Source organism: Schistocerca serialis, chromosome 3 (assembly GCF_023864345.2).
Source record: "Schistocerca serialis cubense isolate TAMUIC-IGC-003099 chromosome 3, iqSchSeri2.2, whole genome shotgun sequence".
In the NCBI taxonomy this organism is placed as follows: Eukaryota; Metazoa; Arthropoda; class Insecta; order Orthoptera; family Acrididae; genus Schistocerca; species Schistocerca serialis.
This window is the reverse complement of record NC_064640.1, coordinates 575,918,852-575,931,606: the sequence shown is the minus strand read 5'-3', so window position 1 is coordinate 575,931,606 and position 12,755 is coordinate 575,918,852. Positions and strand designations below refer to the sequence as shown.

Below are 12,755 nucleotides of genomic sequence, written 5' to 3'. Positions count from 1 at the left end.
AGTACGGTTGATATAACAGAAGACATGGGCAATGTGTCGGCATCCATAGTAGAAGGAGATGAGTAGAGTTGCTCCGACAGATGATAGTCATCCGGTTCCTGCATGGGCACGTCTCCTGGTGGCATCCGTTCTTGTGCTGGCACTGAGATGACGGTGAGAGGGCTGCGTTGTGAGTAATGAGAGATGCCAAGATCCCGATCGTCAGGTAGAGCCAAAGGTGGTGTAGCGGCATCTGGAACAGTCGTTGCCTGCACCCTGAGGCCGAAGCTGGTCCGAATGACACTCTGCAACACCCATGTCCATCTGGATTTCATACAGGTATCGGCCACGGTGTCGTAAGATGTGCCCTGGACTCCATTTTAGCCGCCTGCCATATCCCCGTATCCATACAAGGTCGCTGGCGGTGAACCGGCCAAGCGAAGGCACCCGCGGCCGTGAGGTGGAAGGCCGCAGAAGATGAAGTAGCGTGCGGGGCTGTTGGCCATGTAAGAGCTCAGCCGGGCTGTGGTCGCCCATGGGGGTGAAATGGTAAGAAGCCAGAAATTGGAGAAGAGCATCATCAGCAGGAGAAGAAGTCAGGAGTTTCCTCATCTGAGCCTTAAATGTGCGGACCAGTCGTTCAGCCTCACCGTTAGATTGCGGATGGAATGGAGGGGCCGTGACATGCATGACGCCGTGATGAGCACAAAAATCCGCAAATTCGGAAGAGGAAAATTGCGGACCATTATCAGTAACAAGAGTAGAGGGAAGACCTTCCAAAGAAAAAATGCGGGCGAGAGCACTTGTGGTTGCCGCGATGGTAGGCGACATGCAACGGGCAATGAAAGGAAAGTCAGAGTAGGCGTCAATTACGAGTAGCCAGTAAGTACCTAAATAAGGTCCTGCGAAGTCAGCATGAATGCGCTCCCAGGGCTTCTCAGGCGAAGGCCACAGTGACAAAGATAACTTCGGTGCAGCGGCCTGTGATGCACGAGGGCCACAGGCAGTGACCATGTGTACGATTTCAGAGTCGATGCCAGGCCAGTACACATGACGGCGCGCCAGAGATTTTGTGTGAGACACACCCAAGTGCCCTTGGTGAAGGAGGCGCAAGACCGAAGCATGCAAAGACGCAGGTACCACAAGACGCGGCAACACATTGTCGGTGGAAAGGAGGATAGTACCATCCCTAGCCGTGAGACGGTAGTGCAAAGCGTAGTAGTTCCGCAACGGATCAGAAGTCTTAGCGGACGGCCGATCTGGCCAACCCTTCTGAATACAGTATAAAACCCGGGAGAGGGTAGGGTCAGAACCCGTAGCAGCCGCCAGCCGGTCCCCGGTGATGGAGAATCCGTCCACAACCCGCTGCTCGGCAACGTCCAGGTGTAAACACAAAAGTTCGTCCCTATCGAATGCCAGATCAGGACCCATGGAAAGGCGAGACAGTGCATCAGCATTCGCATGTTGAGCCATCGGCCGAAAATGAATCTCATAATTGAACCGAGACAAGTAAAGAGCCCAACGCTGGAGGCGGTGTGCAACCTTGTCGGGAAGTGACGTTGATGAATGAAACAAGGAAACAAGTGGTTTGTGGTCCGTTACAAGTTGAAATTTGGATCCATAAAGAAAAACACCAAACTTATGAAGAGCATAAATAATGGCCAAAGCTTCTTTTTCAATTTGAGAATATTTCCGTTGGGCGTCCGTGAGCGTTTTGGAGGCATAAGCAATGGATTGTTCAGAACCGTCAGAAAAATGGTGCGCAAGGATTGCACGAACCCCATATTCTGACGTGTCCGTGGCAAGAATGAGATGTTGGCCAGGTCGATAAGTAGCCAGGGACAGGGCCTGTTTCAGCTTAGTCTTCAATTTTTGGAAAGCCGCATCGCATGACACGATGCAACGGCTGAGCCACCAAGCCGCAGATGGTAAAAACCTGTGGTAGTATGCTAATTTCTCCAAGAAAGCCTGCAGTTCCTTAACAGACATAGGGCGAGGAAGGGCATTGATCTCAACGACAGTTTGCTGAAGCGGACGAATACCATCCCGAGAGAGTTGGAACCCCAAGTATGTGATAGATGCCTGAAAAAATTGTGATTTCTGAAGATTACACTTACGACCGGCAGTCTGTAAGACATGAAAAAGTGTGCGGAGATTCTGAAGATGTTCTTCAGTGGTGGAGCCAGTGACAACAATGTCGTTCATATAATTGATACACCCAGGGACAGTGAGCAATAATTGTTCCAAGAATCGCTGAAAGAGAGGAGGGGCGCTGGCAACCCCGAATGGCAATCGTTGGTATTGATAGAGGCCAAAAGGCGTGTTAAGGACCAGAAACTGCCGGGAAGCAGTGTCGAGCGGAAGTTATTGATAAACTTCCGACAGGTCAATTTTAGAAAAATACTGGCCTCCCGCAAGTTTAGTGAACAATTCTTCAGGTTGGGGCATAGGGTAAGTGTCGATGAGGCATTGGGCATTTACAGTGGCTTTGAAATTGCCACAGAGACAAATATCACCATTGGGCTTAGCAACGACAACGACAGGAGAGGACCACTCACTTGAAGTGACAGGAAGCAAGACCCCTGAAGCAGTGAGACGATCCAGCTCCCGTTTTACCCGATCACGAAGGGCCACAAGAATGGGTCGAGCCCGAAAAAACTTAGGCCAAGCAGTGGGTTTGAGTGTGATATGAGCTTCAAAATCGTTTGCATGACCTAACCCAGGAGAAAAAAGGGACGAAAATGTCATCGACAAGGAATCCAATTGAGCATAAAGAATGGCATCAGAGACGATATTGACAGAGGCATCTATGGAGAACCGAAAAACGCGAAAGGTATCAAAATCAAAAAGATTTTCCGCATTACTATGGTCGACCACAAATATGGTAACAGTGTGAACGACGGATTTGTAAGATACCTCAGCATTAAATTGTCCCAAGAGAGAAATCTTCTGTTTATTGTACATCCATAATTGCCTAGTGACAGGTGATAGGATTGGAGAACCCAACTGAAGATACGTCTGAGAACTAATGATAGTGGCAGCAGAACCAGTATCCACCTGCATGCGAACATCCCGACCAAGGATTTGGACTGTGAGGAATAACTTCCCTGAAAGGGAAGAAGTGCAATTGACAGACAACACAGAAGCAGAATCAGCATCACGGTCATGAACATCATGTATGCGGTCGGATTTGAAAACGGAAGACACATGACCCTTCTTTTTGCAATTGTGCACACGGCCCAACCTTGGGGACAATCCTCGCGTGAATGTTTCGCAAAACACCGCGGACATGAAGGAAGTTGCCGGGGGTTTTGCTGCAGTTTCTGAGAGGGTTGTTTATGGTTAGGCCGAGGCTGCACGTGGGAGCGTACTGAAAACGGAAGACACATGACCCTTCTTTTTGCAATTGTGACACACGGCCCAACCTTGGGGACAATCCTCGCGTCAATGTTTCGCAAAACACCGCGGACATGAAGGAAGTTGCCGGGGGTTTTGCTGCAGTTTCTGAGAGGGTTGTTTATGGTTAGGCCGAGGCTGCACGTGGGAGCGTACTGCGGCCACGTCGGCCGGCGGGGACACGCCGCACGCATTGTCAACAGTGCACAGAGGTTGTATTTCCCCGGCGTCACCACACGCCTCTATTTGCGCTTCAGCGGCGCGAGAAATTTCAAAAGACTGCGCGACGGATAGGACTTCATCTAGAGTCCAATTTGCCAACTGAAGGGCACGTTGCCTCACTTCTTTGTCAGGCGCCAACCGGATAATAGCATCCTGTACCATGGAATCCGCATAGGATTCTTTGTGAATGTCAGTAACATATTGACACTTTCGACTGAGGCCGTGAAGCTCAGCAGCCCAATCACGATAGGATTGATTCGGTTGTTTTTGACAACAATAAAAGGCAACATGAGAGGCGACCACATGCGTTTGCTTATGAAAATATATGGACAGAAGTGAGCACATTTCAGCAAAGGACAAAGACGCAGGATCTTTCAAAGGAGCCAATTGCGACAACAACCGATACATTTGAGGTGGAATCCATGAAAAGAACAGAGACTTACATGTTTGTTCGGCCGTGACATGAAATGCCAAGAAGTGCTGTCAAAGACGTTTTTCGTAATCAGACCAGTGTTCTGCCGTCTCGTCGTAAGGAGGGAAAGGAGGTACAGACAATGACGAGAATTGGCCCGCATTGGACGCCGCAATGAAATCACGAATCGCCGATGTGAGAAGCGTTTGCTGTTCAATGAGACCTTGCAATAGTTGCTCTAAAGTAGCCATGGAAACCTGCGGGTCAACGGTGAAAAGGAAAAATCCACTACCTCGTCGCCAATTGTTATAACGTCAAGTTGAACACATATATTTCAAAAACGACGCAACACATGTAAGCCACAGGTCAAGTTGACCAATGTGAACACGGTAACATTCAAATAAGCACTAAGTCCAAGTCTAGCGGACGCTGGCCGGCTGGCCACTTAGGTGGTGCGACTGCTGCATGGCTGGCAGAGAGTGCCGCATGTAGAGGATGTACGTAATTGCGCGGCAGCACTTTGAATGATCGGCGCGTCACAACAGTAAGCTTCTGTATCTTTTTCCAGAATAGACCGGTCTCATCACAATTAAAAACCTGTTGTGGCAGATAACTCTCAGAATCTATGGGCATCTTGAAGTCGCTGGTGAAGATCTCTATTGCCTTTGTGTCAGAGCTGGCAGCTTCGCTATGCCTCACGACACTGTGGATGTCGGTTCTTCTCTTAAACTTCTTGAACCACCCACAGCTTCACTTAAACACTTCTTCAACTGCTGATGATGCTGGCATCTTCTTAATGAAGTTAGCAAAAATCATTCTTGTGTACTCACAAATGATGTTCTCATTAATAGTGTTGTCCTGCAATTGCTTTTCATTTATCCATATAAGGAGCAACCTTTCGACATCATCCAGAATATGAAACTGTTGTTTAGATACTCTTGACGTGCCCTTTGAAGCATCTATCTCCTTAATCTTGTCCTTGTTCTTGAGGATAGCGTAAATAGTTGATCTAAACTGAATAGTATGTGTGTGCTAAATCAGCAATGCTCACACCACATTCGCGTTTTTCAATGATTTTACATTTCACTTCTAAGGTCATTTTCTTTCTCTTATGGTCATCCTCTTGCAGCTTTATCTTCATGGAAATTTCTACAAAAATTATTAAAACTTGCATGGTAAGAAAAAAAAAAAAAAAAAAAAAAGATCTGAACACAAGTTTATAAAAATGTGTGATCACAAGATGCACTAAGATGGTAACAGAAAGAGTGCTAAACCCAGACTGCATTACATACTAAAGAGATTGTTCATATACCACTGCCAACAATTAAAGGTGTTCATATTGATGTAAGTTTCCCCTGCTGCACACAAACGGCTGGTGACGTCACACTAAATTGTCATCACTCGTTATGCAAAACATTGCTCAGTGAGCGAATCATTTTTTTAAAAATTTGTTTTGTTCATTATGCAAATTGCACTTTATGGGAGGTGCTCACTAAACAAGATACCACTTTAATGTCTTATTATTCTCTTGACCTTGTAAGAGCATCCCACGCAAACTAAACCTCCAGAAATGTCTCAGTTTAGCTGGTGAGTCTGTAGATTATGGTATAAGGGACATACAGTATAACTGGCCATGCTTTCCCACCAGAGTTTTGTGATAATTAAGCCAGTCCACCATTCTTGAAATGATTTACTGAGTCGCCACATAGAAATTCTTCCTACCTGTTATGTGGAGATGCTCTTGTAGTTTTGTGTCCCCTTGCACAGCCATAGCAGAACTGTTGGATTCTCAAAGTGCAGTGCTACTGTCTATGTTTTATGTAATTAAGCAGACAGAAGTTTTCTGTGCAAATAATTTTTACATACAATCCTATTACAGGGCGTTTATTTAAGAAACTTTGTAAAATAAAATAGTTCACACTGATTATAAGCAATCTACTAACAGTAGGAGAGCATACGACTACATCAAAAGGCATCCTATCAACAACAGCTGACTATGGCGCACAGTCTGTAACTTCAGTATACATTCGATATAGTTCATATAAGATCATACATCTTTGGTTATGCCTACATTATTCATTTATTTATTAATATCAACGTTTCCTGGCATTGGAAAATTACTGGAAGATAGTATTTTTGACCCGTAGACTACTCCTAATGTCTGAGTGGCAAAAGGCAACTTTTGTTAGCAAATATTTATTAATAACAATTACTTGATTTGCACCAGAATAAATGTACTTTCCCTATGTATCTCTTTGCTGACATCACAAGTGATTTCAGCATCAGTATCTCATTCCACTGGCTCTGACAGCATTACATGGCCAACCACATCTGCTGGTCAGCATTGGAACCTACTGCTCACTTCTTTCTCTGTACGTACTGCAGCAATGATACATTCACTTCCTGTATGTGAAATAGCAAAACTGGAAATTAAGTAAAATGTGCTCTTATCTGCAAATAATGTGTACCTTACAAGCTCAACCTCTCAGTCATTAGTTCATTCACAATAATATATCAACATTATACACAGATTCTGCCGTGAAACAAAATTTGCACACTGCCCTAGCGTTTGAAAGCTCACTCTCCAGCAAGTACTTCGACTACTCATTCAGCAAATTACCATTACAATTTCTGGTTCAGCACCAAGAGATACAAAATCAGTATGTAAAGGTTTGATAAACAGACAAATTTTTGTTCACCTGTATTCAATGCTGAAACAAGTTTATCAGTTTTTCTTTCAGAGTTTTCTGAGCTGGTACTAGGTTCCAAGTGATGAGAAACCTCAGTTTTCAACACAGACTCAGTTTCTTCTGTGCCACTCAATGAGGAATTTTCATCTTGCATGTACTCATAGCCAAGGAGAAGCATGGAGAACAAATTCTCCATAATTTCAGCCCTGCAAAAAAACAGAAAACAATTCAGTACTGAAAGTCTCCATACTTTTGTTTCATCTTATACATTATTTGCAAAATATTAATTCTTAATGTAGCCACAATAAAAGAGTGTCAATAGTAACCATGTAATTTCATTGGAGGAAGACATCAGTAGCAAGAAAAATGAAGTGCAGTGTTGTTTCAGGTGAAGGGGAAAAGAAGATAATAGCTATAGGATCAGTTGCGGCTCATAGTTAAAGTCTCTGAGGTGGAGCCATTTCAAAATATAATGAAAATATATTTCTCAATAATGTATTGCTAAATTTAAATTATCAAGTGAATTCTGAATATTTCTCACATGAATAAAGACAGTCAATGTTTTGGGAACTGTTGGCTGACATTCAGTAAGAATGTTTTGATACCGTTTTAGATAGTTTTTTGTTTCTGTCATTGGTAATTCTATGCATGGTTGGAGCAAGTTTGTAATTGCCTCACTAGCTAGCACTAGAACACGAAAATAGTAAGTTTCATGAATGAAGAGAGGAAATCGTTGGTGAAAAAATGTCACTATTTGGATTTGAAAACATGAAAAACATTAAGCATGCAGCAAAGCAAACATACACTGCATTAACGATCTATCTCCAAAACACATCTTTTAGTACAATTTGTTGTAATGAAGTGCCGGGAAATGTGTCATTGGCTGATAAATGCAGTGGCATATCCAGGAGTTTGGTTTGGAAGGGGCTTGATTCAGCTGAGGGTAGACTTTATAAAGGTAAACACCAAAACATTAATAAAGCAAACATAATTTTATTTAGCTCATTTACTGCGTAGCGAGTCTCCTCAGATAACTTTTTCAAAATTCTTCAACTATTTTGACGGGTTGTAGGCTGTCAGATATATCCAGGTCAATACACATGGCAGCCAAACCTTTAACCTGTCTCCCATCATTGTCATTCACAAGTAAGAATTTATAAAAGAATTTTTATATTTGGGAAATCTCATTTTTCATTTGATGTGCCTCTGCTGCTGTTTGGGGGAAATGTTTCCTGTCTCGCTAAAGCTTCTTCCCATGAGTTAGTTCCCCTGATAACAAGAAAGGGTGAGAGAAGTCGCTGCTGTAAACATATGCAGCTGCCACTACCGAGTTCAGATTTTCTGTTTTTCTGATGGCAATTGGTATAAAGGCGAACAGGTCAAGAATTGATGAGTGCTCTGCTCTCGAAAAGTAAATTCTTAACTGTCCCAATACAAATCAATGAAAGGAAAGAATGCATTCAATCTGAAAGTTACATATCTACTAATAGGACAAGTTGTTCTTATTTATGAGTATGATAATGACTTAAAAGATTATTGATTAGTTTTAGGTAAATAAATGGATATAAAACCATTAATTTCACGTCAGCAGGCATGTGAAGAAAGCTAGTTTTAAAGGAATTCAAAACAAACAAACCAATGATTGATATTATATTATATTGTTTACGTTAAACATTATTTCATTCCATCCCTTGTAGAATATGCAGAAAGGATCGAGTGTGCAGAGCCCAGTTCACAGCCACACACACCACACCCACCAACAGATCAATAACCTTAGATGAATAAATAGTCACAAACTCATTGTGTTTATATAATTTCATTGAAATATGTACAAAATAATCACAAGGATCTAGCTCATGAATTTTGAGTTGACAATGATAACTTGCTGAAATTGTTTCCAGGTAATACTGGTTCATTTTCGCTTGATTCACCATCTTCTTTCTCGCAGCCTTCCTCAGTATCTAAAGCATGAGCCATGCCTGTATATGACTACTGGGCAGTTTCTCTCTCTCTCTCTCTCTCATGAATAACTCAGAACCATGAGGCTCTGGGAGAGTTCATGGAACTTAATACTCAATTACTCACTATACATGGTCCAGTGACACTAATGTGCCCACCACCTATGTTAAATGTCAACATGCAACCACTCACAGATAGCAGATGGCAGTGGACGGTACAAACAGTATGTCCGGGGTACACGGAAAACGGTGCAGTTGTCATCGTAATGTTGAAACGGAGCGATTTATCTCATGTCCAAAAGGGCATGATCATTGGCTTTCAAGCCCAGACTGGAATCATTTCCAAAATTGCTAAGTTTGTAAACTTTTTACACGCTGCCAGCATTACAGGATACCATACATAGCTAAATTATGTTATCCGAAACTGGTACACCACACGATGATAGTGGTGAATGACAACTGCAGACATGTGTATGGGCAAATAGGTTGCAACTGGTGAGTAACTGACTGTCAAGATGAACCAAGGAGCTACTTACAGTGTCCCCTCAATGATTGTTCAGTGAACATAGCTGCATATGGTCCTCCACAGCAGGGACCAGGTTCATGCACCTATACTGCCTACTATTCATTGATGATGAAGGCTTGAATTTGTATGCCAATATCACAACTGGATGTCCATTGAGTGGCAAGAGGTGGCCTTTTCAGATGAATCGTGTTTTATGTGCTATAAGGTGAAATGAGTGAGAGCAAGAACCCTGAAAAAATTGTCAGGAGGGTCAAGGCCTCAGGAGGAAGAGTTATGGTCTGGGAAATGTTTTTGTGGTATACCTTGGGTGATCTCATCAGTCTGGTAGGCACTATTTATCAACACAAGTATGCCAGAATGAAATTTTCATTCTCCAGCAAAGTGTGCACTGGCATGAAATTTCCTGTTAGATTAAAACTGTGTGGTGGACCAAGACTTGAACTCAGGACTTTTTCCATCTGCAGGCAAGCGCTCTACCATCACAGTTACCCAATCACAATTCACAGCTCGCCCTCTCAGCTTTACTTCTGCCAATACTTCCCAAACTATGCTTTCTTCCAAGAGAGCTTCTGTGAAGGTGGAAGGTAGGAGATCAGGTACTGGTGGAAGTAGCACTGTGAGAATGGGTTGTGAGTTGTACTTGGGTGGCTTGGATGGTAGAGCACTTGCCCATGAAAGGCAAAGGTCCCGAGTTTGTATCTCAGTGCAGTACACAGTTTTAATTTGTAATGATGTTTAAACATAAGCATGCATCTATCCTTGGGGATCATATCCACCCCTACGTGCAGTTGTTCATCAGCATGATGGCAACTGGCAGCAAGACAATATAACATGTCACACAGCTTGCAGTGAATGTGAATGGTTCAAAGAGCACTAGCATGTGTTTCCATACTCCCATCACCACCAAACTCCCCAGATTTAAAACCAATCAAGAATCTGTGAGACCACCTCGATTGGGCTGTATGTGCCATGGATCCTCAACCGAGAAATCTAGCACAGCTGGCCATGGCACTGGAGTCAGCGTGCTCAAAACCCCTGTCAGTATCTTCCAGAGCCTCTTTGACACTCTTCCTGCATATCTCACAGTGATCCATGCAGCAAAATATGGATAGTCTGGCTTTTGACAGGTGGTCGCATTAATGTGACTGGACAGCGTATTTACCTCATCGCTTACCTCAAACCTAATGCAGGGAGCTGACATGCTCCCCACCCCCATATGCCGGACAAGTGCAGGATAAGCCAGGAGTGAGGAAATGGTAGCTTCATATCCATTCTAGACCCTGGGAGATTTCAAATGTGTTTTCTGCCCATACTTAACAGGCTAAAAACCTGGAGAATCCGGATGTCATTTAACGACTGGTAGCTGAGAGCTCTGGACTGGGTGGCCCCTGGGTCAATAATATGTAGGTCTGGTCAACTGATGCCCATAATCTCTCATGGCCGCCTATTGTAGGCTATGTTACATGTGGTAGGTTAAATTCACTGTGCATAAATCTCTGAAACTGCTAGTTTACTTCCAGTTTAATTATTTGGTCAGAATTACATCTCTGTACAACCTTTTCTGGTTAAGTGCACTGACTATCTGTCAAACCATTACAGACAGAATAATTTATAAATGATACACATCATGTGAAATAACTTCATTTCACATGTGCATTGCTCCTTGGTCTAGGTAACTATCTTTCCATTATGTTACATTCACACTAATGTGTTCCTGTTTCATGACTTTTATACAGGTAAACACTACCCAAAATGGCTTTCCAAGCTACAACAGTGTGAAAGTCAGAAGACATCCTAATAAACACACAATTTAAGTGGAAAATGTTGCTTACACTCAATCATCTATAACAAATTAGATCATTCATGTAATAATTCATATTAGCATAGTTTTTGAATAACAGAATTTTATTTCTAAAAAAGACATTGACATGGAGGGAAATAACATAAAAACTATCTCACCTGTAAGTTAAGGAATAGATGCCACATACTTTCTCTTTAATATAAGCAAGTCTGTGTGTTACTTCATCATCATATGTCTTTTGTAAAGTTGCATTATTAATACTTTCATCATCACCACCATCAACCAAGGAAGCTTGTCTCTTTGCAGCTACAAAAGAAAAAAATTAGATGCAAGTACACAGTGTCACTATTTAATACATAAAACACAGTGAAGTTGGAACACATCAAAAATACATATTGGTGTAAGAACAATAATCTTTGAATATAGGGTAAGAGGAAATTGGCAGCAACACAAAATTTTAAACTAGTTTGTTGTTGTATAAATGTGATTGAATGGGGCGGATGACACATAATATGTAAATAACATAAGCTACATTAGACTTTAATGTACTAAATAGCTATTCAGAGCACAAAAATGTTGGCCACAGCTGCACGTAAAACATAAACATTAACACAACATAACCATTTCATTAAGATATGATGTAAATCAATACAAGAAAAGGGAGGAAAAAAGCGATGTAGGGCAGTTAGAGTTTAATATTTCATCAATGAAAAAATGATTAGAGTTGGACCACTAGATCACTGTGCAAGGATGAGAAATGAAATCAACTGTGTCATTTTGTAAAGTATCATCCTCACACTCACCTGAAGGGATTTAAGAAAATCATGAGATCTTAATAAAAGTGCTTTCGGGTCGAAACAGCAATCAGTTATGGTTTGTGATTGGCTGCTGTTTCCACCTGAAGTATCCTCTATTTAGACCATAACTGCAGTGTTCAATAAAGTTCAAAATGGTTTACACAAATCTAAGTCTGGATAGGTAACAAGCCCAGTCCCCTAGAATTCAGGTCATTTGTCACATTCACTGTGTTATCTCACTTTTTTTCCATTGAGGTGTCAGTCTCATTTGAGAATCAATTCAACAAGCAGTCAATGTATGTGGGTCAGACTAGTATGCAGGTCAGAGAGCAGATGAGAGCTCCATAAGACTCATCTGTGATGAGAGAACCTTCATCCACCCCCGACCCCCCTTGCCAACACAATTAAGAGTAAGACAGCAATGGAATATTATACCGTCAAGCAGGGAGATTAGTAATACCAAAAGTCAGGAGGCTAAAAATGTAATCAACATCAGTTGAACCAAGAATGGTACAATAAGGTGCAAGAAACAGTCAGTAGGTGAGTAGGTGTCGTCGAATGTACCCTGGGGCTCAGCATGTGGTGGGGAAAGTCCCTTACAAACCCCAATCCATAATAGATGAAGTGTTAAAGGTGGAAATATAACCCACTCCCTCGAAGGAAGCATAAAAATCTGCTCAACTGTTCCTTGGTCATCATCTGTTAGCAAGGATATGGAATCCTTACGGTCTTGTCTTCATCAGGATGCTGCTCCTAAAATTTCAATTTTGGTGCAGCAGGAAAAAGCACTAACCACATCAAAAAGTAATTAAAACAGAGTAAAAAAGAGATAACTGCAGCAACTAGTAGAGGAGGTATGGTCAAGTGCCACCCCCCACCCCCCCTCCACTTCCCAGGTAAAGCAGAGCGAGACACCCCAATCCTAACCATGTCACCCTCACACAAAAATAAGTGTGAAATGTTATACCAGTGGA

General features: G+C 42.4%; 1 protein-coding gene across 1 annotated transcript in view; it reads right to left on the bottom strand.

Annotated features, from left to right (window-relative positions):
• Positions 1-12,755, bottom strand: part of LOC126470466 (zinc finger FYVE domain-containing protein 26) — a 370,429-nt gene that overhangs the window by 317,896 nt on the left and 39,778 nt on the right. Inside the window, exons 6-7 of the mRNA XM_050098326.1 lie at positions 11,143-11,290; positions 6,709-6,905 (exon numbers count right to left, since the gene is read on the bottom strand). Of these exons, the coding sequence (XP_049954283.1) occupies positions 6,709-6,905; positions 11,143-11,290 (345 nt within the window). The remainder of the gene's footprint in view (positions 1-6,708; positions 6,906-11,142; positions 11,291-12,755) is intronic.